General features: G+C 41.1%; 1 protein-coding gene across 14 annotated transcripts in view; it reads left to right on the top strand.

Moving 5' to 3' along the window:
• The window catches only part of SGF29 (SAGA complex associated factor 29), a 67113-nt gene that overhangs the window by 39100 nt on the left and 4059 nt on the right, over positions 1-23954 (top strand). For all 14 annotated transcript variants that reach the window (XM_077141335.1, XM_077141342.1, XM_077141341.1 and 11 more), the window contains 2 exons: positions 9865-9940; positions 10634-10706. In XM_077141335.1, coding sequence (XP_076997450.1) covers positions 9865-9940; positions 10634-10706 — 149 coding nt within the window. The remainder of the gene's footprint in view (positions 1-9864; positions 9941-10633; positions 10707-23954) is intronic.

Here is a 23954-nt window from a genome sequence, read left to right as displayed (position 1 = left end):
GTCTTGATAATCTCTGTGTTCTAGTTTGCTAGCTGCCGGAATGCAACACACCAGAGACGGATTGGCTTTTTTTTTTTTTTAACTTTTTTTATTAATTAAAAAAATTAACAGACAAAACATTAAGAGATCATTCCATTCTACATATACAATCGGTAATTCTTAATATCATCACATAGTTGCATATTCATCATTTCTTAGAACATTTGCATCAATTTAGAAAAAGAAATAAAAAGACAACAGAAAAAGAAATAAAACGATAAGAGAAAAAAAAAGATTATACATACCATACCCCTTACCCCTCGCTTTCATTTACCACTAGCATTTCAAACTAAATTTATTTTAACATTTGTTCCCCCTATTATTTATTTTTATTCCATATGTTCTACTCGTCTGCTGATATAGTAGCTAAAAGGAGCATCAGACACAAGGTTTTCACATTCGCAGAGTCTCATTGTGAAAGCTATATCATTGTTCAATCATCATCAAGAAACATGGCTACTGGAACACAGCTCTACATTTTCAGGCAGTTCCCTCCAACCTCTCCACTACATCTTGAACAACAAGGTGATATCTACTTAATGCATAAGAATAACCTCCAGGATAACCTCTCAACTCTGTTTGGAATCTCTCAGCCATTGACACTTAGTCTCATTTCACTCTTCCCCCTTTGGTCTCTCAATCCCTTGATGTTAATTCTCAGCTCATTCTAGGGTTTTTCTCAGTCCCTTGATGCTGAGTCTCAGCTCATTCCAGGATCTCTCTCCCACGTTGCCGGGAAGGTCCACACCCCTGGGAGTCATGTCCCACGCAGAGAGGGGAAGGGTGGTGAGACTGCTCGTTGTGTTGGCTGGAGAGAGAGGCCACATCTGAGCAACAAAAGAGGCTCTCTTGGGGGTGACTCTTAGGCCTAAATTTTAAGTAGACTTGACCTATCCTTTATGGGGTTAAGTTTCATGTGAACAAACCCCAAGCCTGGGGGCTCAGCCTATAGCTTTGGTTGTCCACACTGCTTGTGAGAATATCAAGAATTCAACTTGGAGAAGTTGAATTTCTCCCCACTCTCACCATTCCCCGAAGAGGGCTTGCAAATACTTTTCCAGGCACTGATCAAATCAGTCTGGGATTCATCGGGGCATCACTCTGGACAAACCAGTAAAATCTCATGTGCTACCTGAGATTCCAAGTACTTATGACATTCAATCAAACTATCTACATGAGTTATATTAGGAAATGCTCTAGTCAAAATATAAATTTTGTAACAAATAAACATTTTTTGCTTTAGTCTCACACATAAGGTGACATTTTAAAGTATTAATTATCATCTATTTTCAACACCCTGCAATAATGACATTCCTTTGTTCTTCCTCAGGCAAAAACATTTTTTAAATTTGTACATTGCACATTTCACTATTATTATACACTCTAGGCATTCCTAGATTATACCATCTCGATCTTTACCATCTATCTTTCTTTCTGATTTCGTTTATGTCCCCAGTCCTCCTCCCTCTATCATTCTCACATGCAGGTTCATTCAGTGTTTTAACATAATTACATTACTGTTAGGTAGTATTGTGCTGTCCATATCTGAGATTTTATATTCAGTCCTGTTGCACAATCTGTATCCCTTCAGCTCCAATCACCCAATATCTCACCCTATTTCTATCTCCTGATGGTCTCTGTTACCAAGGAAATATTCTAAGTTTATTCACTAACGTCAGTCATGTCAGTGAGACCATACAGTATTTGTCCTTTTGTTTCTGGCTAATCACACTCAGCATAATGTCCTTAAGGTCCATTCATGTTGTTACATACTTCATAACTTTATTCTGTCTTACAGCTGTATAATATTCCATCTTATGTAAATGTCACAGTTTGTTTAGTCAACTGTCTGTTGATGGACATTTTGGCTGTTTCCATCACTTGGTAATTGTTAATAATGCTGCTATAAACATGTAAATGTCCATTTGTGTCCTTGGCCTCGTGACCTTTGAGTAGAGACAGCATATACATGGGTCCTGTTTTTTAAACCATTCTGCCAGACTATGTCTTTTGATTGGAGAGTTTAATCCATTAACATTCAGTGTTATTACTGTATGGGTAGTACTTTCTTCTACTATTTTGCCTTCTGGATTTTATATGTCATATCTAATTTTCCTTCCTTTTACCTTTACTCATAGTCTTCCTTTCTACACTCTTCTCCACACCTCTCTCTTCTGTCTTCGTATCTGTATCTAGTGTTCCCTTTAGTATTTCTTGCAGAGCTGGTCTCTTGGTCACAAATTCTCTCGGTGATTTTTTTGTCTGAAAATGTTTTCATTTCTCCCTAATTTTTGAAGGACAATTTTGCTGGATATAGAATTCTTGGTTGGCAGTTTTTCTCTTTTAATAATTTAAATATATTATCCCACTGTCTTCTCACCTCCATGGTTTCTGCTGAGAGATCTGCACATAGTCTTATTGGGCTTCCCTTGTATGTGATGGATTGCTTTTCTCTTGCTGCTTTCAAGATCCTCTCTTTCTCTTTGACCTCTTACATTCTGATTATTAAATGTCTTGGAGTATGTCTATTTGGATCTGTAATTTTAAGTCTTTCATAAGAGTTGGGAAATTTTCAGTGATAATTTTCTCCATTAGTTTTTCTCCTCCTTTTCCCTTCTCTTCTCCTTCTGGGACACCCACAACACGTATATTCATGCGCTTCATATTGTCTTTCAATTCCCTGAGTCCCTGCTCATATTTTTCCATTTTTTTTCCTATAGTTTCTGTTTCTTGTTGAATTTCAGATGTTCTGTCCTCCAGTTCATTAATCCTATGTTCTGCCTCTCGAAATCTACCATTGTAGGTTTCCATTGTTTTTTTCATCTCTTCTACTGTGTCTTTCATTCCCATAAGTTCTGTGATTTGTTTTTTCAGACTTTCAGTTTCTTCTTTTTGTTCCTTCCTTGCCTTTTTTATATACTCCCTCAATTCATTGATTTGGTTTTTGATGAGGTTTTCCATGTCTGTTGGTATATTCTGAATTAGTTGTTTCAGCTCCTGTATATCATTTGAATTGTTGGTTTGTTCCTTTGACTGGGCCATATCTTCAATTTCCTTAGTGTGATTTGTTATTTTTTGCTGGCATCTAGGCATTTAATTACCTTAATTAGTTTATTCTGGAGATTGCTTTCAGTTCTTTTATCTAGGGTTTTCTTGCTGGATGAATTTGTTGTCTATCTGTTCTTTGACATTCTGTTCAGCTTTATCTGAACCTTTAGCTTAAGTTTTGTTTAACAGAGGAGAATTTTTCAGTTCTTGTTTTCTTGTTTCTTGCCCTGCTTGTGTGGTACCTTTCCCCCACACACACTTAGGAGGGTCTGCTTAGATATTATAGACCCCAGCCAGATTTTCCCAGACCAAACTGGCCTCCTATCAGGAGGAAAGAGTCACCTGCGTCGGTTTTCCCTGAGCATGAGACTCAGCAGGTTGAAAGACTTTCCTGTGAAGTCTCTGGACTCTGTTTTTCTTATCCTGCCCAGTATGTGGCGCTTGTCTGACTGCAGGTCCCACCAGCATAAGATGATGCGGTGCGGTACCTTTAACTTTGGCTGGGGGGTTGTTGGAGACAGAGGAGAGGTTGTAGGCTGGTTTTAATGGCTTCAAATTACCAATCACTGGTGTCTGAATTTCTTGATGGAGGGATTCCACCTGGGTGGGCCTTCACCCCTCCCCTGGGGAAGGCACAGGCTCCAGATAAGCCCCCCAAACAGCTCACTTCTGCCTATGCCTGGGGCAGTTGCAGCCTGAAAAGTCCTGCCACTGTATCCAGAGGCAGTCAAGCCTTTGTAGATACACAGCCACAAAAACCTGTTTCCTTCTTTTTTTTCCCCCTTTTTCTGTCAGTCCTGCCCCCTTGGTGCCGGGGCAAAAATGAGCAACCTCCGCTTTGATTGGGTTCACCTAAGCTGGGGGCCTATTTTTAGTAGTCAGAATTTGTTAATTAGTTCCACAATTGGCGTTTGATTGTGCCCAGTCCCTGCTGCTGGTAAAGTCCTTTCCTTTCCCCTCTGGGAAGCGGCCTGTGGGGGAGGGGCGCTGGCCGCCGCAGCTTTGGGAACTCACGGTTTTAGGGGGTGCTCGCAGCCAGTCCAACTGGTCCAGACTGGGGTACACTGTGTGTCTGGTCACTGACGTGGCCCCAGGAGCTGTTCTGTACTGTTTCTGGTTATTTAGCAGTTGTTCTGGAGGACGAACTAAAACGTGCATGTTGTTAAGCCGCCATCTTGACCCGGAACGACGGATTGGCTTTTAATAAAAGGGGATTTATCTTGTTAGTTCTTCAGAGGAAAGGCAGCTAACTTTCCACTGAGGTTCTTTCTTACGTGGAAGGCACAGGATGATCTCTGCTGGTCTTCTCTCCAGACCCCTGGGTTCCAGCAACTTTCCCTGGGGTAACTTCTTTCTGCATCTCCAGAGGCCTGGGCTGAGCTGCAAGTGCTGACATGAGGAATGCCGAGCTGCTTAGGCTGTGCTACATTGCGCTCTCTCATTTAAGCACCAGCCAATTAAGTCAAATGTCACTCATTGCAGCAGACACGCCTCCTAGCCGACTGCAGATGTAATTAGCAACAGATGAGGTTCATGTACCATTGGCTTATGTCCGTAGCAACAAGACTAGGTATGCTCACCTGGCCAAGTTGACAACTGACTCTAACTAACACACTCTGTTACCAATGAAATATTCCAAGTTTATTCACTAATGTCAGTTCATATCAGTGAGACCATACAGTATTTGTCCTTTTGTTTCTGGCTAATCACACTCAGCAGAATGTCCTTAAGGTCCATCCATATTGTTACATATTTCATAACTTTATTCTGTCTTACAGCTGCATAATATTCCATCGTAGTACTTTCTTCTACTATTTTGCTTTCTGGATTTTATATGTCATACCTAATTATCCTTCTTTTTACCTTTACTTATAGTCTTCCTTTCAACACTCTTCTCCACACCTCTCTCTTCTGTCTTTGTATCTGTCTCTAGTGCTCCCTTTAGTATTTCCTGCAGAGCTGGTCTCTTGGTCACAAATTCTCTCAGTGATTTTTTGTCTGAAAATGTTTTCATTTCTCCCTCATTTTTGAAGGACAGTATTGCTGGATATAGAATTCTTGGTTGGCAGTTTTTGTCTTTTAGTAATTTAAATATATCATCCCATTGTCTTCTCGCCTCCGTGGTTTCTGCTGAGAGATCTGTGCATAGTCTTATTGGGCTTCCGTTGTATGTGATGGATTGCTTTTCTCTTGCTGCTTCCAAGATTCTCTCTCTCTTTTTGACCTCTGACATTCTGATTAGTAAATGTCTTGGAGTATGTCGATTTAGATCTATTCTCTTTGGGGTACTCTGCACTTCTTGGATCTGTAGTTTTAAGTCTTTCATAAGAGTTGGGAAGTTTTCAGTGATAATTTCCTCCATTCGTTTTTCCCCTCCTTTGCCCTTCTCTTCTCCTTCTGGGATACCCACAGCACATATATTTGTGCACTTCGTATTGTCTTTCAATTCCCTGAGTCCCTGCTCATATTTTTCCTTTTTTTTCCCTATATTTTCTTTTTCTTGCCAGATTTCAGAGGTTCCGTCCTCCAGTTCACTAATCCTATGTTCTCTCTCTCAAAATCTACCATTGTAGGTTTCCATTGTCTTTTTCATATCTTCTCCCTTGCGTTTCATTCCCATAAGTTCTGTGATTTGTTTTTTCAGACTTTCAATTTCTTCTTTTTGTTCATTCCTTGCCTTCTTTATATCCTCCCTCAATTCATTGATTTGGTTTTTAATGAGGTTTTCCATGTTTGTTCATATATTCTGAATGAATGATTTCAGCTCCTGTATGTCATTTGAATTTTACTCCTTTGAGTGGGCCATATCTTCAATTTTCCTAGTGTGATTTGTTATTTTTTGTTGGTGTCCAGGCATTTAATTACCTTAATTAGTTTATTCTGGAGATTGCTTTCACTTTTTTTACGTAGGGTTTCTTGCTGGATGAATTTGTTGTCTATCTGTTCTTTGACATTCAGTTCAGCTTTATCTGGACCGCTAGCTTAAGTTTTGTTTAACAGGAGAATTTTTCAGTTCTTGTTTCTTGCCCTGCTTGTATGGTGCCTTCCCCCCCCCCGCCCCCTTAGGAGGATCTACTTAGATATTATAGACCCCAGCCAGATTTTCCCAGACCAAACTGGCCTCCTATCAGGAGGAAAGAGTCACCTGCATCGGTTTTTCCTGAGGGTGAGACCCAGCAGGTTGAAAGACTTTCCTGTGACGTCTCTGGACTCTGTTTTTCTTATCCTGCCCAGTATGTGGCGCTTGTCTACCTGCAGGTCCCACCAGCGTAAGATGATGCGGTACCTTTAACTTTGGCGGACTCTTCCTGCTGGGGGCATGGTGGAGACAGAGGAGAGGTTGTAGGCTGGTTTTAATGGCTTCAAATTACCAAGCCCTGGTGTCTGAATTCCTTGAGGGAGGGATTCTACCTGAGTTGGGCTTCACCCCTCCCCTGGGGAAGGCACAGTCTCCAGACAAGCCCCCAGAAGAGCTCACTTCTGGCTGTGCCTGGGGCAGTTGCAGCCTGAGAAGTCCTGCTGCTATATCCAAAGGCAGTCAAGCCTTTGTAGAAACACAACCACAAAAACCTCTGTTTCCTTCTTTTTTTCCCCCCTTTTTTCCGTCAGCCCTGCCCCCTTGGCACCCGGGCAAAAATGAGCAACCTCCGCTTTGACCAGGTTCACCTAAGCTGGGGGCCTATTTCTAGTAGTCAGAATTTGCTAATTAATTCCACAATTGGTGTTTGATTGTGCTCAGTCCTTGCTACAGGTAAAGTTCCTTTCCTTTCCCCTCTGGGAAGCAGCCCATGGGGGAGGGTTACCGGCCGCCGCAGCTTTGGAAACTCACGGTTCTGTGGGGGCCGCAGCCAGTCCAGCTGGTCCAGACTGGGGTACGCTGTGTGTCTGTTCACTGACGTGGCCCCAGGAGCTGTTCTGTACTGTTTCTGGTTATTTAGTAGTTGTTCTGGAGGACGAACTAAAATGCGCACATTGTTAAGCCGCCATCTTGACCCGGAACTCCTGCTGAGTTCATCTTGCACTGGACACGCCACCTGCCTTGTCCTTGGCCTAGGCTCCTTAGAGTGAAACAATCACATCTGTTTAAGTATTTACATTTAATACATCATTTATATAATAGCTGTAGTGATATACTGGTATGCATATGCCTAACATTTAGAGGAGCCAATGTGGGGTAGGAATAGACTGACAGAAACAACTCATCTGTCATGTCAAGCCATTACATACATTTTCGTATTTTTTTTAACTAATTTGATTACTTATTTCCTGCCTTGAACTGCTATTTGTACCTTAACAATGAACTTGTGCAGAATTATTTAGCATGGGAATTAGCTGATAGTTAGCTAAATCCATTCTTTAGGCCAGTCATTTTCTATCAGTATTACATCCTTGTGAGGCTTTAACTTAGTCTTCCAATGCATTTGATCATCAATATCAGTGTTCTTGTAAGATGTATTTACATGAGGTAGTCGAATCTCATCAGCAGTGCCAATGTCATACCATATTGCAGCATGGTACAATTTTTTCATTACAGAAGAAATCAGTAAGAAGCACACAAGTATATGCCATGTCTTCCCAGCAGAATTACCCCTTGCCCATATACCAGATATTATTATGGACAGACGTCATTATTTGGTCATGATTTCAGTTATTTCTGGGTTCCAAGTCAGTTGGAGACAGTCTTTCTCAGTTCACAGGCTTGACTCAGATTGGTTTCCATTGTGTGCTGTTCCCTAGCAGCACCCACTTCCCCCTACAGGGAGGACCAGGTAGTATTCAGAAGAGTTCCTGTCCCTTCTAACTGTACTACAGGACATGTCTCATTTTCATCTGTTCTTAGAACAACAGCAGTTATATTACAACCGTATTACATGGATGTAAATTCCACATGCCCCCAGAGAACTTCCATGGTTTTGGAGATCCAAAAGATTCCCATAGGAGTGCACCATGGCTGCTTGCCTCAGCAGCTAGGATGGATCTAGCTGCTGCATCTGTATTAGAGTAATTTTAAGAGGCTCTGGTGGGTCAGAGTCCAAACTGTTTGCCAACGTTGGGTCCTAACATTCTCCAGCATTAATATTTTAAGTCTGCTTGGCCCATCACTAAAGGCCTATCATCTTTTCCAGGCTGACTCCCATGCCTTGCCTTCCCTCTTCTAATCTGCTTATTCAAGTTAATAAATCTTTTTTCCTTTGTATGTTGTCCTTATTAAAAGCAAATGTAGTTTCTCTCACCATGACATGATCAGCCCCTCTCTCCCCTAAAGCTCTTTTCTGTCTCCTAGGTGAGTACGTTTAGTCCACATGCAGGGTGTGGCCCTGTGTTCCTGATGGCCTGAGTGCAGTTAGGATATGTGGTTTGTATCCAGAGGCATTGGGTCCCCATTTTGGGGTTACATGCATGGTCCTCACACCTAGATGTGATGTAGTTTGAGTGGGTCACAGGGCCTCCTCTTGGGGGTGGGGCTGCACTTTCTGGGTATCCAGGTCTGCCACGTGCTGCCTGCTGCTTTAACTCCATCAGAAACTCCTTGGTTTTTCTATTCTGTGCAATAGCTTTTTTCCACCTACAGAAATAAGCTGATTAGGATTTGGGCCCAGCATGCTGTAGGCCACCACTGTGTTTTCTCCATTCTAACCGGAGACCTTTCTAAGCATTCTGTTGTCAAAGTCTATCATTACACAGTGATCACTCTGCCAGAGTCTTACCTTACAGTCTGATGACCCGGAATGGGATAGTTCCCAAAAATTCCTTCCTAAATGATGTTCTTTGTGGTCGATGTAACCTGAAAAATAGGAGTCAAAAGATCCTGCCACATTACTAGCGTTCCATTCAGTCATCAACAGTTGGTCTAGTCCATTGTATTGTGGAGCCAAAATGTCTCTCAGACAAATGCTACTCTGGTTTGCAGGTTGCCATTTGACCTTTTCAGGTTCCAAAAGCAGGTGTAGTCTTGGTAAACATATGGCAGGTATAATTAAGCTGAGACAACATTATTCTCTTCCTTGAGCCTCTTGAAACACCAATGTAATATTGGGTTTCCCTCATTGTATAATCCATTTATTCATTTCTTTACCTTCAGCTATTATTTCTCCTCCTCTCCATTTGTCATTGATTTTTTTTCTTTAATGCAATTTTATTGAGATACAGTCACATACCATACAATTCATGTGTCATTGATTTTTACCCAAACTTTTCCAACTTTGGACGTTAGGATTGGCCATGGTGCTGGTCCAGATTGCCAGCAGCTGTATTCACCTAGCAAATGCCTCCCTTTTGGGCAACTCCTATTCTTACGAGTTAGAGTGACTCAGGTCAGAGCCTAGCGGGCTGTCTCCACCACTAGACGTATCTCATTGATCTCTAGGTGTGTCCTTACGCCAGGACTTATTCTTGTCACTTTGTAGTGAGTTATGAAATCAGTAATCATGAGTTTTTCAATTTTGCTTTTCTTTTGCAAGATTGTTTTGGCTATCCCGGGCCTTTGAATCTCAATATGAATTTTAGGGTGAGCTTGTTGATTTTGGCAAAGGAGTCAGCTGGAATTTTGTTGGGGATTGCATTGAATCATAGCTCAATCTGTCTTTTTTGATAAAGGAGGGTCATTAAGTATTTAAATTATGATTTAACTTCAACGCCTTTTGTATTAGTCAGGAAAAGAATCCATTTGAACTTGTCCTAAGTTAGGATTTAGAAAATGAGAACCATATTTTGGGGGCCTGTGGCCTGGGTTGTAGGATGAAGGGCCTCCCTCTCGTCTTGTCTTCATCATTGCAGGAAGAACGTTCTCGGAGCGAACACAACTTGGTGAACATCCAGAAGACCCATGAAAGGATGCAGACAGAGAACAAGAGTGAGTCACTGGGCTCAGGAGAGAAAGGGATGAGGAGGAGGGGGCTAGGGCTGAGACTGTGAGCATGGCTATTGGGAGTTTTGAAAGAAACTTTTGCAGATTATCTGCCATTTTCCATAATGCACTGCTCCTTACGTCAGAGAGACCATCTTCCTTGAGGCTGCCTGACCTCAGGTGACTCTGGTGATGGGCAGCCTAGCCTTAGGGAACCTTAAAACCCCTCAGCTCTGAGGACTGGAAGGTCAGTGAGATAAAGAAGCATGCAGGGAAAGCCCTTGGAGCACACAGGACTGCTCAGCTGGTGCTTTCTGAGCTAAGTTCCCTACAGGTGTGTCACAGGCCCTGGGGTCCTGAGTCCCCTGTACTTGGGTGAACAGACTCCAGGGCTGATTCTTTCCAGCTCTGAATAGCTTTGAGAATTGTTATCTGTCAGCTTCTCCAGTGAGCTGACAAATATTTTTGCAAGTGTCTTGGTGTCGAAAGGTTAGAAAGTCCTTTCTCCTTTCTTAGGTATGGTAATGGAATTTGTGTCATTTGAAAATGTGAACTCACTGAGGGGAATATCAGCCTCTGGAAATACTGCTGAGCCCACCATGGCCTCACTGAACCTCCCAAAGTCTGATTTCTGATGCACTGGAATGATGCCACAGTTCTGCCCCTGCCCATGCCTCTTCATCTCTGTTTACTCTGCAGTCTCTCCCTATTATCGGACAAAGCTACGTGGCCTCTATACCACTGCCAAGGCTGATGCAGAGGCTGAATGCAAGTGAGTACTGTCCTTTCTGCCCTGTCACTGTCTTCCCAGTCATCACTTATGGACCCCAGACCACAGCCTGCCTTTCTTCCCATGGATAAGTAGGTTTCTCTTCCCCAGCCTCTCCCTTTGGGTCCCACCTTCCCTACAGCCTACTTCAAGGCCCCCTTGTCCCATAGGGCCCTGCTTTACAAATGGCAGACAGGTGTGTGGAGGTCAAATCTGAGCTCTGCCATTTACTAGTCATGTGACCTGGGGTAGTCTGTCACTTCCACCAAGGCTTAGTTGCCCCATCATTTAAATGGAATAATAGCTGCCTACAAAGTTGTAAACATAGATGGGGTAATGCTTATAAAGCATCTAGTACCAGTGGTTTTCAGGCTTTTTTGACCATGACCCTGTAAAAAATACATTCACTATTGTGGCCCAGTAACAACAGCCACCTTCTCTAGAGTGGCACCTCCTGTGGGCCAGTGCTGTTCTAAACACTTATGTATTTGCTCTTTTAATTTTCATAGCCACCTAATGAGGTAGGTTATGGAGTTAGCCCTGTTTTACAGATAAGGAAATTGAGGTGCAGAGTGGTTATAACCTTCTAAAAGTCCACTGCTGATAAGTTGGGGAGCCTGATTTTAAACCCAAAGTAATGCCTTTCCACAGCACACAAATTTGTATGTGTGTATCACAGAATTAGAACAAAAGTTTTGCATTTACAGTTATTAACTGTTACTGTTTTATAGTCTGTGGTTTTATTTCTTTTTTCAAAATGCTGGTTACTATCCAAGAAATTAACTTCATGGCTAATGAGTTGCACTTGCAGCTTAAGTAGCACTGCCTTGCATGTGGAAGATGATGGCTGTCATTCAGGACCTGGTAGGGTGACAGCATATACCAGAGATGGCCCCTCAGCAATCCTAATGGCTCCAAGGCTCTTCCTTTCCTCTCACCTGCCTCTTTGCTAGCTCTACCTTGTGCTTGTGGTCCTGGATTTTCTTTGCCTGCAATTAGCTATTTGTAAACCTTTGCTGGTGCTCACCTGCCTTTGAGGATCAAGCGCCCAGAGAAGAGAGACAACCTAAAAAAACAGTGACAGAACAGAGTAGTTGGCAGACTGGCATGATGTGGCTCTATGTGGCCTGAGGTTCTGGGATGGCCTCTTGGAGGAGGCAAGAATTGAGCTGGGCCTCAGGATGGGGATCAGTAGGCAAATACGGGAGGGCATGTAGCCCCAGCAGGGAGAATAGAGTGCAAAGGCCATGGAAGAATGACAGCAGTGCTTATGCATTGGGGAAATGAGAAATTATCCCACATGGCTGGGGGTGGGGGCAGCGGGACCTGCAGGGATTCCAGTACCCTGGACTTTATCCTGGAGATCATTGGAGCCAATGAAGGCTTAAAAAAAGGAAAGAACCCCCTGGATGCTGTGTAGAGAATGGATTGGGTGGGATCAGAGGCTCATTAGGAGACGAAGCAAGAGATGGTGATGGAGGTAAACTCAACAGCAGTAGGGATGAAGAAGAAGCAACTGTTCAAGAGCAGTTTCTGAGATCAAACCCAAGGACTGGGTCACCAGTTGGGAGAGGGGAAGTTAAAGACTCAGGTTTTTAACTTGGACAAAGGGATTTGATGGGATTCCCTCCACCAGGTTGGGGAGCAGAGCAGAAGGGTAGAGCTGACCTGGAGGGAGGAGTCGGAGTGAATTCTGAATGGAGGTGCTGCCTTCGAGACAGTTTCCTTCTCTAGGTCCTCTGGCCCACCCCTCCCCACCCTTATGTCTTCCCTGATTTGCTGATTTATAGTCTGGCCACCTTTGAACCGTTTCCCACTTGCCCTGGCTAGAGTTTGGTTTTCATAAGTCAGGGTGAATTGTGCTCTTTTTTTAAAAAAAACTTTTTATTGTATAGTATAACATATACAAAGCAAAGAAACGAAAAAGCAATAATTTTCAAAACAGTCTTCAACAAGTAGTTACAGGACAGATCCCAACCCTTGTGGGCTACCATATGAGCCTCTCATATTTTTCCTTCTAGCTGCTGTAAGAGGCTAGAAGGCTTAAATACTTTTTTATCATCACAATCAACTTTTTTTCCTTCTTTGTTTTTGTGAAAAATAACATATATACAAAAAGCTATAAATTTCAAACCACAGCACCACAATTAGTTGTACAGCATATTTCAGAGTTTGACATGGGTTACCATTCCGCAATTTTAGGTTTTTACTTCTAGCTGCTCTGTTCTTGTTTGCTAGCTGCCAGAATGCAATATACCAGAAACGGAATGGCTTTTAAAAGGGGGAATTTAATAAGTTGTTAGTTTACAGTTCTAAGGCCGAGAAAATGTCCCAATCAAACAAGTCTATAGAAATGTCCAATCAAAGGCATCCAGGGAATGATATCTTGGTTCAAGAAGGCCGATGAAGTTCAGGGTCTCTCTCAAGTGAGAAAGCACATGGCGAACACGGTCAGGGTTTCTGTCTTATCTGGAAGGGCACATGGAAAACACAGTGTCATCTGCCAGCTTTCTCTCCTGGCTTCCTGTTTCATGAAGCTCCCCGGGAGGCATTTTCCTTCTTCATCTTCAAAGGTCGCTGGCTGGTGGACTCTACTTCTGGTGACTACATCGTTCTGCTCTGCTCTTCTCTAAATCACTCTCATTCTCCACAATGTTTTCTCTATTACAGGACTTCAGAAACTAATCAAGCCCCACCCAAATGGGTAGAGGCATGTCGTCACCTAATCCAGCTTAAGAACCACTCTTGATTAAATTACATTTCCAGGGAGGTGGTCTAATTACAGTTTCAAGCATACAGTATTGAAAAGGGATTATTCTGACTTTATGAAATAGGATTTTGATTAAAACATGGCTTTTCTAGGGTACATACATCATTTCAAACCATCACATGCTCTAAAATACTGGAGACTAAAGAGATATCAATTTAACGATTCAGCATTCATATTCACTTGTTAAATCCTATCTTTTCTGTATAACTCCACCATCACCTTTGATCTTTCCATCCCTCTCTTCAGGGGTGTTTGGGCTATGGCAATTCTAAATTTTTCATATTGGAAGGGTGTATCACTAATATGGGGTAGGGAGATGGAACTGTCTGATGTTCTGGAGAGTCTGGGCTAGGTTTCAGGACCAGGGAAAGTTACTGTAGTGCCTGGAACCCTTGTGGTTATATATATGCCCTAGGTGTTCTTTAGGATTGGCTAGAATGGTCCTGAGTGCACTTTTGAGAGTTAAAAGCAACCTCTCCCTTCTCAGTCTAACTGGCTAAGTGAAATGACGGCTTCTGAAAAGCACTTTGGTGTGGACTTTTCCTGGCATTAGCTTACCCAGAGTGAAATGTTTTTTAAAAACATATTTTTATTGACAAAACAACATACAAACACAAGCATTCTTTTTTTAAAAAAATTTTTATCAATAAAACAACATACAAGCACATACATTCTTTTTTTAATTAATTTATTAATTAAAAAATTAGGAAACCAAATAAAACATCAACATATATCAGTAATTCACAATATCATCACTTAGTTGCATATTCATCATTTCTTAGAACATTTGCATTAATTCAGAAAAAGAAATAAAAAGACAATAGAAAAAAAAACGAACACAGGAAAGAAAAAAAAAGATTATACCTACCATACCCCTTACCCCTCACTTTCATTGATCACTAGCATTTCAAACTAAATTTATTTTAGCATTTGTTCCCCCTATTATTTATTTTTATTCCATATGTTCTACTCCTTTGTTGACAAGGTAGATAAAAGGAGCATCAGACACAAGGTTTTCACAATCACACAGTCACATTGTGACAGCTGTTTCATTATTCAGTCATCCTCAAGAAACATGGCTACTGGAACACAGCTCTACATTTTCAGGCAGTTCCCTCCAGCCTCTCCATTACATCTTGAATAACAAGATGATATCTACTTGATGCATAAGAATAACCTCCAAGATAATCTCTTGACTCTGTTTGGAATCTCTCAGCCATTGACACTTCGTCTAATTTCACTCTTCCCCCTTTTGGTCGAGAAGGTTTTCTCAATCCCTTGATGCTAAATTTTCTCAATCCCTTGATGCTAAGTCTGGTTGTCCACACTGCTTGTGAGAATATCAAGAATTCAACTTGGGGAAGTTGAATTTCTCCCCATTCTCCCCGTTCCCTGAAGGGGGCTTTGCAAATACTTTTCCACTCACTGATCAAATCACTCTGGGATTTATCGGGGCATCACTCTGGACAAACCAACAAAATCTCATGTCCTACCTGAGATTCCAAGTACTTATGACATTCAATCAAACTATCTACATAAGTTATATTAGGAAATGCACTAGTCAAAATATAAATTTTGTAACAAATAAACATTTTTTGCTTTAGTCTCACACATAAGGTGACATTTTAAAATATTAATTACCGGGCGGGCCGCGGTGGCTCAGCGGGCAAAGTGCTTGCCTGCTATGCCGGAGGACCTCGGTTCGATTCCCGGCCCCAGCCCATGTAACAAAAACGGAGAAACAGAATACAATAAAACAAGAAAATGTTTCCCTTTCTTCCTTCCTTCCTTCCTTCTCTCTGTCTTTCCTTAAAAAAAAAAAAAAAAAAAAAAAAAAAAAAAAAAAAATATTAATTACCATCTATTTTCAGCACTCTGTAATAATGATATTCCTTTGTTCTTCCTCATACAAAAACATTTTTAAAATTTGTACATTGTACCTTTAGTCACTATTATTATATACTCCAGGCATTCCTAGATTATACCATCTCAATCTTTAACATCTATCTTTCTTTCTGATTTATGTCCCCAGCCCTCCTCCCTCTATCACTCTCACATGCAGCTTCATTCAGTGTTTTAACATAATTGTATTACAGTTAGGTAGTATTGTGCTATCCGTTTCTGAGTTTTTGTATCCAGTCCTGTTGCACAGTCTGTATCCCCTCAGCTATGATTACCCAATATCTTACCCTATTTCTGTCTCCTGATGGTCTCGTGTTACCAATGAAATATTCCAAGTTTATTCACTAATGTCAGTTCTTATCAGTGAGGCCATACAGTATTTGTCCTTTAGTTTTTGGCTAGTCTCACTCAGCATAATGTTCTCAAGGTCCATCCATGTTGTTACATACTTCATAAGTTTATTCTGTCTTAAAGCTGCACAATATTCCATCGTATGTATATACTACAGTTTGTTTAGCCACTCGTCTGTTGATGGACATTTTGGCTGTTTCCATCTCCTTGCAATTGTAAATAATGCTGCTATAAACATTGGTGTGCAAATGTCCGTTTATGTCTTTGCCCTTGTGTCCTCTGAGTAGATACCTAGCAATGGTATTGCTGGGTCATATGGCAGTTCTATATTCAGCTTTTTGAAGAACCACCAAACTGCCTTCCACAGCAGTTGCACCATTTGACATTCCCAACAACAGTGAATAAGTGTGCCTCTTTCTCCACATCCTCTCCAGCACTTGTCATTTTCTGTTTTGTTGATAATGGCCATTCTGGTGGGTGTGAGATGATATCTCATTGTGGTTTTGATTTGCATTTCTCTAATGGCCAGGGACGTTGAGCATCTCTTCATGTGTCTTTTGGCCATTTTTGTATTTCCTCTTCTGAGAAGTATCTGTTCAAGTCTTTTTCCCATTTTGTAATTGGGTTGGCTGTCTTTTTGTTGTTGAGTTGAACAATCTCTTTATAAATTCTGGATACTAGACCTTTATCTGATATGTCATTTCCAAATATTGTCTCCCATTGTGTAGGCTGTCTTTTCACTTTCTTGATGAAGTTCTTCGATGCACAAAAGTGTTTAATTTTGAGGTGTTCCCATTTCTTTCTTTATTTCTTCAGTGCTCTTGCTTTAGGTGTAAGGTCTATAAAACCGCCTCCAATTATAAGATTTATAAGATATCTCCCTACATTTTCCTCTAACTGTTTTATGGTCTTAGACCTAATGTTTAGATCTTTGATCCATTTTGAGTTAACTTTTGTATAGGGTGTGAGATACGGGTTCTCTTTCATTCTTTTGCATATGGATATCCATTTCTCTAGGCACCATTTATTGAAGAGACTGTTCTGTCCCAGGTGAGTTGGCTTGACTGCCTTATCCAAGATCAAATGTCCATAGATGAGAGGGTCTTTATCTGAACACTCTATTCGATTCCATTGGTCAATATATCTATCTTTATGCCAGTCCCATGCTGTTTTGACCACTGTGGCTTCATAATATGCCTTAAAGTCAGGCAGAGTGAGACCTCCAGCTTCGTTTTTTTTCCTCGAGATACTTTTAGCAATTCGGGGCACCCTGCCCTTCCAGATAAATTTGCTTATTAGTTTTTCTATTTCTGAAAAGTAAGTTGTTGGGATTTTGATTGGTACTGCGTTGAATCTGTATATCAATTTAGGTAGAATTGACATCTTAACTATATTTAGTCTTCCAATCCATGAACACAGTATGCCCTTCCATCTATTTGGGTCTTCTGTGATTTCTTTTAACAGTTTCTTGTAGTTTTCTTTGTATAGGTCTTTTGTCTCTTTAGTTAAATTTTTTCCTAAGTATTTTATTCTTTTAGTTGCAATTGTAAATGGAATTCGTTCTTGATTTCCCCCTCAGATTGTTCATTACTAGTGTATAGAAACACTACAGATTTTTGAATGTTGATCTTGTACCCTGCCACTTTGCTGTACTCGTTTATTAGCTCTAATAGTTTTGCTGTGGATTTTTCAGGGTTTTCGACATATAGTATCATAACATCTGCAAACTTTCCGATTTTGATGCCTTGTATTTCTTTTTCTTGTCTAATTGCTCTGGCTAGAATTTCAACACAATGTTGAATAGCAGTGGTGATAGTGGACATCCTTGTCTTGTTCCTGATCTTAGGGGGAAGGTTTTCAGTTTTTCCCCATTGAGGATGATATTAGTTGTGGGTTTTTCATATATTTCCTTTGTCATTTTAAGGAAGTTCCCTTGTAGTCCTGTCCTTTGAAGTGTTTTCAACAGGAAAGGATGTTGAATCTTGTCAAATGCCTTCTCTGCATCGAGATGATCATGTGATTTTTTTGCTTTGATTTGTTGATATGGTGTATTACATTAATTGATTTTCTTATGTTGAACCATCCTTGCATACCTGGGATGAATCCTACTTGGTCATGATGTATAATTCTTTTAATGTGTTGCTGGATTCGATTTGCTAGAATTTTGTTGAGGATTTTTGCATCTATATTCATTTGAGAGATTGGTCTGTAGTTTTCTTTTTTTGTAATATCTTTGTCTGGTTTTGGTATGAGGGTGATGTTGGCTTCATAGAATGAATTAGGTAGCTTTCCCTCCACTTCAGTTTTTTTGAAGAGTTTGAGCAGAGTTGGTACTAATTCTTTCTGGAATGTTTGGTAGAATTCACATGTGAAGCCGTCTGGTCCTGGACTTTTCTTTTTGGGAAGCTTTTTAATGACTGATTCAATTTCTTTACTTGTGATTGGTTTGTTGAGGTCATCTATTTCTTCTTGAGTCAAAGTTGGTTGTTCATGCCTTTCTAGAAAGTTGTCCATTTCGTCTACATTGTTGAATTTATTAGCATAAAGTTGCTCATAGTGTCCTGTTAATTAACTACTTTATTTCTGTGGGGTCAGTGGTTATGTCTCCTCTTCCATTTCTGATCCTATTTATTTACATCCTCTCTCTTCTTCTTTTTGTCAATCTTGCTAAGGGCCCATCAATCTTAATAGAACCAACTTCTGGTTTTATTGATTTTCTCAGTTGTTTTCATGTTCTCAATTTCATTTATTTCTGCTCTAACCTTTGTTATTTCTTTCCTTTTGCTTGCTTTGGGGTTAGTTTGCTGTTCTTTCTGTAGTTCTTCCAAGTGGACAGTTAATTTCTGAATTTTTTCCCTTTCTTCTTTTTTGATTAGGCATTTAGGACAATAAATTTCCCTCCTAGCACTACCTTTGCTGCATCCCATAAGTTTTGATATGTTGTGTTTTCATTTTCGTTTGCCTGGAGATATTTACAAGATTTCTCTTGTAATTTCTTCCTTGACCCACTGGTTGTTTAAGAGTGTGTTGTTGAATCTCCACATATTTGTGAATTTTCTGGCGCTCTGCCTATTATTGATTTCCATCTTTATTCCTTTATGATCTGAGAAAGTGTTTTGTATGATTTCAGTCTTCCTAAATTTGTTGAGACTTGCTTTGTGACCCAGCATATGGTCTATCTTTGAGAATGATCCCTGAGCACTTGAGAAAAAGGTATATCCTGCTGTTGTGGGGTGCAATGTTCCATAATTGTCTGTTAAGTCCGCTCATTTATTGTAATATTCAAATTCTCTGTTTCTTTATTGATCCTCTGTCTAGATGTTCTGTCCATTGATGAGAGTGGGGAATTGAAGTCTCCAACTATTATGGAAGATGTGTCTATTTCCCTTTTCAGTGTTTGCCTCATGTATTTTGGGGCATTCTGGTTCAGTGCATAAATATTTATGATTGTTATGTCTTCATGTTGAATTGTTCCTTTTATTAGTACATAATATCCTTCTTTATCTCTTTTAACTGTTTCACATTTGAAGTCTAATTTGTTGGATATTAGTATAGCTACTCCTGGTCTTTTCTGGTTGTTATTTGCATGAAATATCTTTTCCCAACCTTTCACTTTCAACCTATGTTTATCTTCGGGTCTAAGATGTGTTTCCTGTAGACAGCATATAGAAGGATCCTGTTTTTTAATCCATTCTGCCAGTCTATGTCTTTTGATTGGGGCGTTCAATCCATTAACATTTAGTGTTATTACTGTGCGGGTAGTACTTTCTTCTACCATTTTGCCTTTTGGATTTTATATGTCATATCTAATTTTCCTTCTTTCTACACTCTTCTCCACATCTCTTTCTTTTGTGTTTTCCTATCTGTCTCTAGTGCTCCCTTTAGTATTTCTTGCAGAGCTGGTCTCTTGGTCACAAATTCTCTCAGTGATTTTTTGTCTGGAAATGTTTTAATTTCTCCCTCATTTTTGAAGGACAGTTTTGCTGGGTATAGAATTCTTGGTTGGCAGTTTTTCTCTTTTAGTAATTTAAATATATCATCCCACTGTCTTCTCGCTTCCATGGTTTCTGCTGAGAAATCTACACATAGTCTTATTGGGTTTCCCTTGTATGTGATGGATTGCTTTTCTCTTCCTGCTTTCAAGATCCTCTCTTTCTCTTTGACCTCTGACATTCTGACTAGTAAGTGTCTTAGAGAACGTCTGTTTGGATCTATTCTCTTTGGGGTACGCTGCACTTCTTGGATCTGTAATTTTAGGTCTTTCATAAGAGTTGGGAAATTTTCAGTGATAATTTCTTGCATTAGTTTTTCTCCTCCTTTTCCCTTCTCTTCTCCTTCTGGGACACCCGCAACACGTGTATTTGTGTGCTTCATATTATCATTCAGTTCCCTGAGTCCCTGATCATATTTTTCCATTTTTTCCCTATAGTTTCTGTTTCTTGTCGGATTTCAGATGTTCCGTCCTCCAGTTCAGTAATCCTAACCTGTGTCTCTTGAAATCTACCATTGTAGGTTTCCATTGTTTTTTCATCTCTTCTACTGTACCTTTCATTCCCATAAGTTCTGTGATTTCTTTTTTCAGACTTTCCATTTCTTCTTTTTGTTCATTCCTTACCTTCTTCATATCCTCCCTCAATTCATTGATTTGATTTTTGATGAGGTTTTCCATGTCTGTTCATATATTCTGAATTAATTGTTTCAGCTCTTGTATCTCATTTGAACTATTGGTTTGTTCCTTTGACTGGGCCATATCTTCAATTTTCCTGGTGTGATTTGTTATTTTTTGCTGAGGTCTAGACATTTAATTACCTTAATTAGTTTATTCTGGAGATTGCTTTCAGTTCTTTTATCTAGGGTTTTCTTGCTGGATGAATTTGTTGTCTGTCTGTTCTTTGACATTCAGTTCAGCTTATTCTGGACCTCTAGCTTAGGTTTTGTTTATCAGAGGATAATTTTTCAGTTCTTGTTTTCTTGTTTCTTGCCCTACTTGTGTGGTGCCTTTTCCCTCCCCACTCTTAAGAAGGTCTACGTAGGTATTATAGACTCCAGCCGGGTTTTCCCCTACTAAACTGGCCTCCTATCAGGGGGAATGAGTCACCTGCGTCAGTTTTCCCTGAGGGTGAGACCCAGCAGGTTAAAAGACTTTCCTGTGAAGTCTCTTGGCTCTGTTTTTCTTATCCTGCCCAGTATGTGGTGCTTGTCTGCCTGCGGGTCCCACCAGCAAAAGACGTTGCAGCATCTTTAACTTTGGAAGACTCTCCCTACTGGGGGCATGGTGGAGACAGAGGAGAGGTTGTAGGCTGGTTTTAATGGCTTCAAATTGCCAAGCCCTAGGGTCTGAATTCCTTGAGGTAGGGATTCCACCTGGGTTGGGCTTCACCCCTCCCCTGGGGAAGGCACAGGTGGGAGACAGCCCTGAAAGCAGTCTGTTTCTGCCTATGCCTAGGGCAGTTGCAGCCTGAGAAGTCCTGCCGCTGAATCCAGAGGCAGCCAAACCTCTGTAGAAACACAGCCACAAAAACCTCCGTTTCCTCCCCTTTCCCCTTTTTCCGTTAGCTCAATGAGCGACCTCCGCCTTGACCAGGTTCATCTGAGCTGGGGTCCTGTTTTTAGTAGTCAGAGTTTGTTAATTAATGCCACAATTGCTGTTTGGTTAGACTCAGCCCCTGCTGCTGTTAGATTCTCTTTCCTTTCCCTCTGGGAAGCAGCCTGTGGTGGGGGGCACCGGTGGCTTGGGGAAATCACGGTTCTGGGGAGGCTTGCAGACAGTCCAGCTGGTCCAGACTGGGGTACACTGTGTGTCTGGTCACTGATGTCGCTCCGGGAGCTGTTCTGTACTGTTTCTGGTTATTTAGTAATTGTTCTGGAGGACGAACTAAAATGCGCACATTACTAAGCCGCCATCTTGGCCACACCCACACATACATTCTTAACATACAAACATTCCATACCTGGTGTACACTCAGTGGCTCACAAAGTGAAATGTTTTTTAGCTTGTTTCATAAAAATACAGGTCCCAATTTCTTGCAGTCCTACTGCCGCTACACTTTCTCAGACTTTCAAAACTTCACCCATCCATTTGATAAATGGCCTCCTCTGTGTCACATACCATACTGGGAAAGGAAGAGAGGTGAAATTGATAAGGCTCTGCCCTTTGCCTTCAGGGAGCTTTGAATCTAGGTGGGGAGCACACAGGCTTACTATGCAAGAGGCACCGTGCAAGGTGCTCTAATGTGCATCAGCTCATTTTCCTAAGGGCTTACCTCACAATCCCTTAGGAAGTTGAGGCACCAAGATCCGGCATGAGGGAGTGGTCCTGGTCCATGACTCACTGTCCTTCTCCCTGTGTGTGCTACAGCTGCCTCCTAGCTGGTTTCCTTCTTGTGCTTTTCAGAAACTGGAAAAGACCCTCACTATCTTTATTTAACAGTTTCATCCTTTGGAAAAAGTTCTTGAGGTGGCACACATCACAGGCAAATGAGATCAAAGTCCTTGCTTTCTATATTGGCATGGAGGATGATTATCCATTCCCTGATGGAAACAAGTTATTTTCTAGCATTAATCCAAAAAGCACATCTCATCATACAGCTATATAAGGGCACAGAGAACAGTGTCACAGATAATGTCCTCAGTGACACTTTGCCCATAGATAGTGGGTAATTCTTTTTAACAGCCACAGTGACTCAGAGTTGTAACCAGAGAAGGTAGTTTTATAAGTGGCTAAGCCAGTGCAAGCAGAGGCATAGTTTAGCCTTCCAAGGCCTGAAGAACTCATGGAATAAAATTTTATCAAGTGCCTGGAAGACCAAATGAAGACCCGAGTCCCTGGACCATCTCTCAGAACCAGATGCTGGGACCTGAAAAGTGGACAGTTTGCTGGTGCCTGTCTGCAGCATGGGTGTTCCAGGCTACTGAGCAGGAGTGAGGCACCAGTGTGGAGTCCGTGATGTGTCAGTTCAGCAGCAGAGAGAAGGCATTTCACCTCACACCTCAGCCACAGACCGCACATAGGTGGGCGAAGAAGCCCTTGGCCTGGGAGGCCACCATTTATTACCTTTCCTTCTCCTGTGGCAGTGCTGCTATAGGCTCCGCCTTCTCTAGGTGAGCAATGGAAGGGAGGACCTGGATGGGCAGTTACACTTGTATAAGCCCTGGTAGCTTGGCTGCTTTCCGTCAGGTGCTGTGAGTGCAGCTGTGGCCTTCTCAGCAAGAGAGAAGCCCCAGAAGAAATTATTATTTTTTTTTTACCTTTGTTTATTTTTAAAAGGTCACCCTGATCAAATGATGATGCTGTGAATTTGTAAAAGCAGCACTGGGTTGCCCCAACTGGTTTTAGCCCCTTGCCTAATGGTCAGTTGGATGGAGGAGACTCCTGGGACTTTTGGCTGCACTCAAAGGATGTCAGCCAGAAAGAAGTCCTTCCTCAGCTGTCCCAGGTACAGTGGGCCTTCTGGGTGACAGCATCCCTGGGGGCTGTAGCCAAGTCAGATGCCACACAGGGACCCACATTTTGGTTTTTTTAGTTCTAAGATGGAGAAGATTCAGTTGTGAAAAACTTAGCTGCTTAAATAGTAAAGGATCTACATGGTTTTGATAAATTCTGCAGTATTGACTCTGTATTTGGCTCAGTATTTCACCAATTTGCTTGGCAGTCTGGCTGTACTCAGAGGTCCTAATTTAATTGGTGGAGCTCAGACATTGATATTTTAACTTTTTATTCTGAAATAATTTCAGACTTATAGCAATGTAACATTTCACATTTGCTTTATCACTCTGTCTTTCTGCGTGCATACTAAGTATCCTCTTTGACTTCTAAATAGTATTTCCTAAAATCAGGGACATTGTCTTATACAACCACAGTACAAATATCAAAATCAGGGAATTTAACAGTGGTATAGAACTATTAATTAATCCACAGATTTTATTCAGGTTTGATCTGTGCCCACTAATGTCCTTTGTAGCAAAAGGGGGAATGTAACAATTTTCTAGTGCAGCTCACCATTGTATTTGGTTATTACGTCTCTTTAGCCTCCTTTATGCTGAATAGTTCCCTGTCTTTGCCTTTCATGACCTTGGCATTTTAGAGATTACTGGCCAGTTATTGTCTAGACTGTCCCTCAGTTTGGGTCCCTCACAATTAAATTCAGGTTGTACACTTTTGGCAGAAGTAGCACAGAAGTGATGTTCTCCATACATCATATCAGAAGACACAAGATACCCCCCTAGTC

This window comes from Tamandua tetradactyla, chromosome 23 (genome assembly GCF_023851605.1).
Source record: "Tamandua tetradactyla isolate mTamTet1 chromosome 23, mTamTet1.pri, whole genome shotgun sequence".
Classification (NCBI taxonomy): Eukaryota; Metazoa; Chordata; class Mammalia; order Pilosa; family Myrmecophagidae; genus Tamandua; species Tamandua tetradactyla.
The sequence above is the reverse complement of the archived record's forward strand: the minus strand, read 5'-3'. Positions and strand labels throughout refer to the sequence as shown.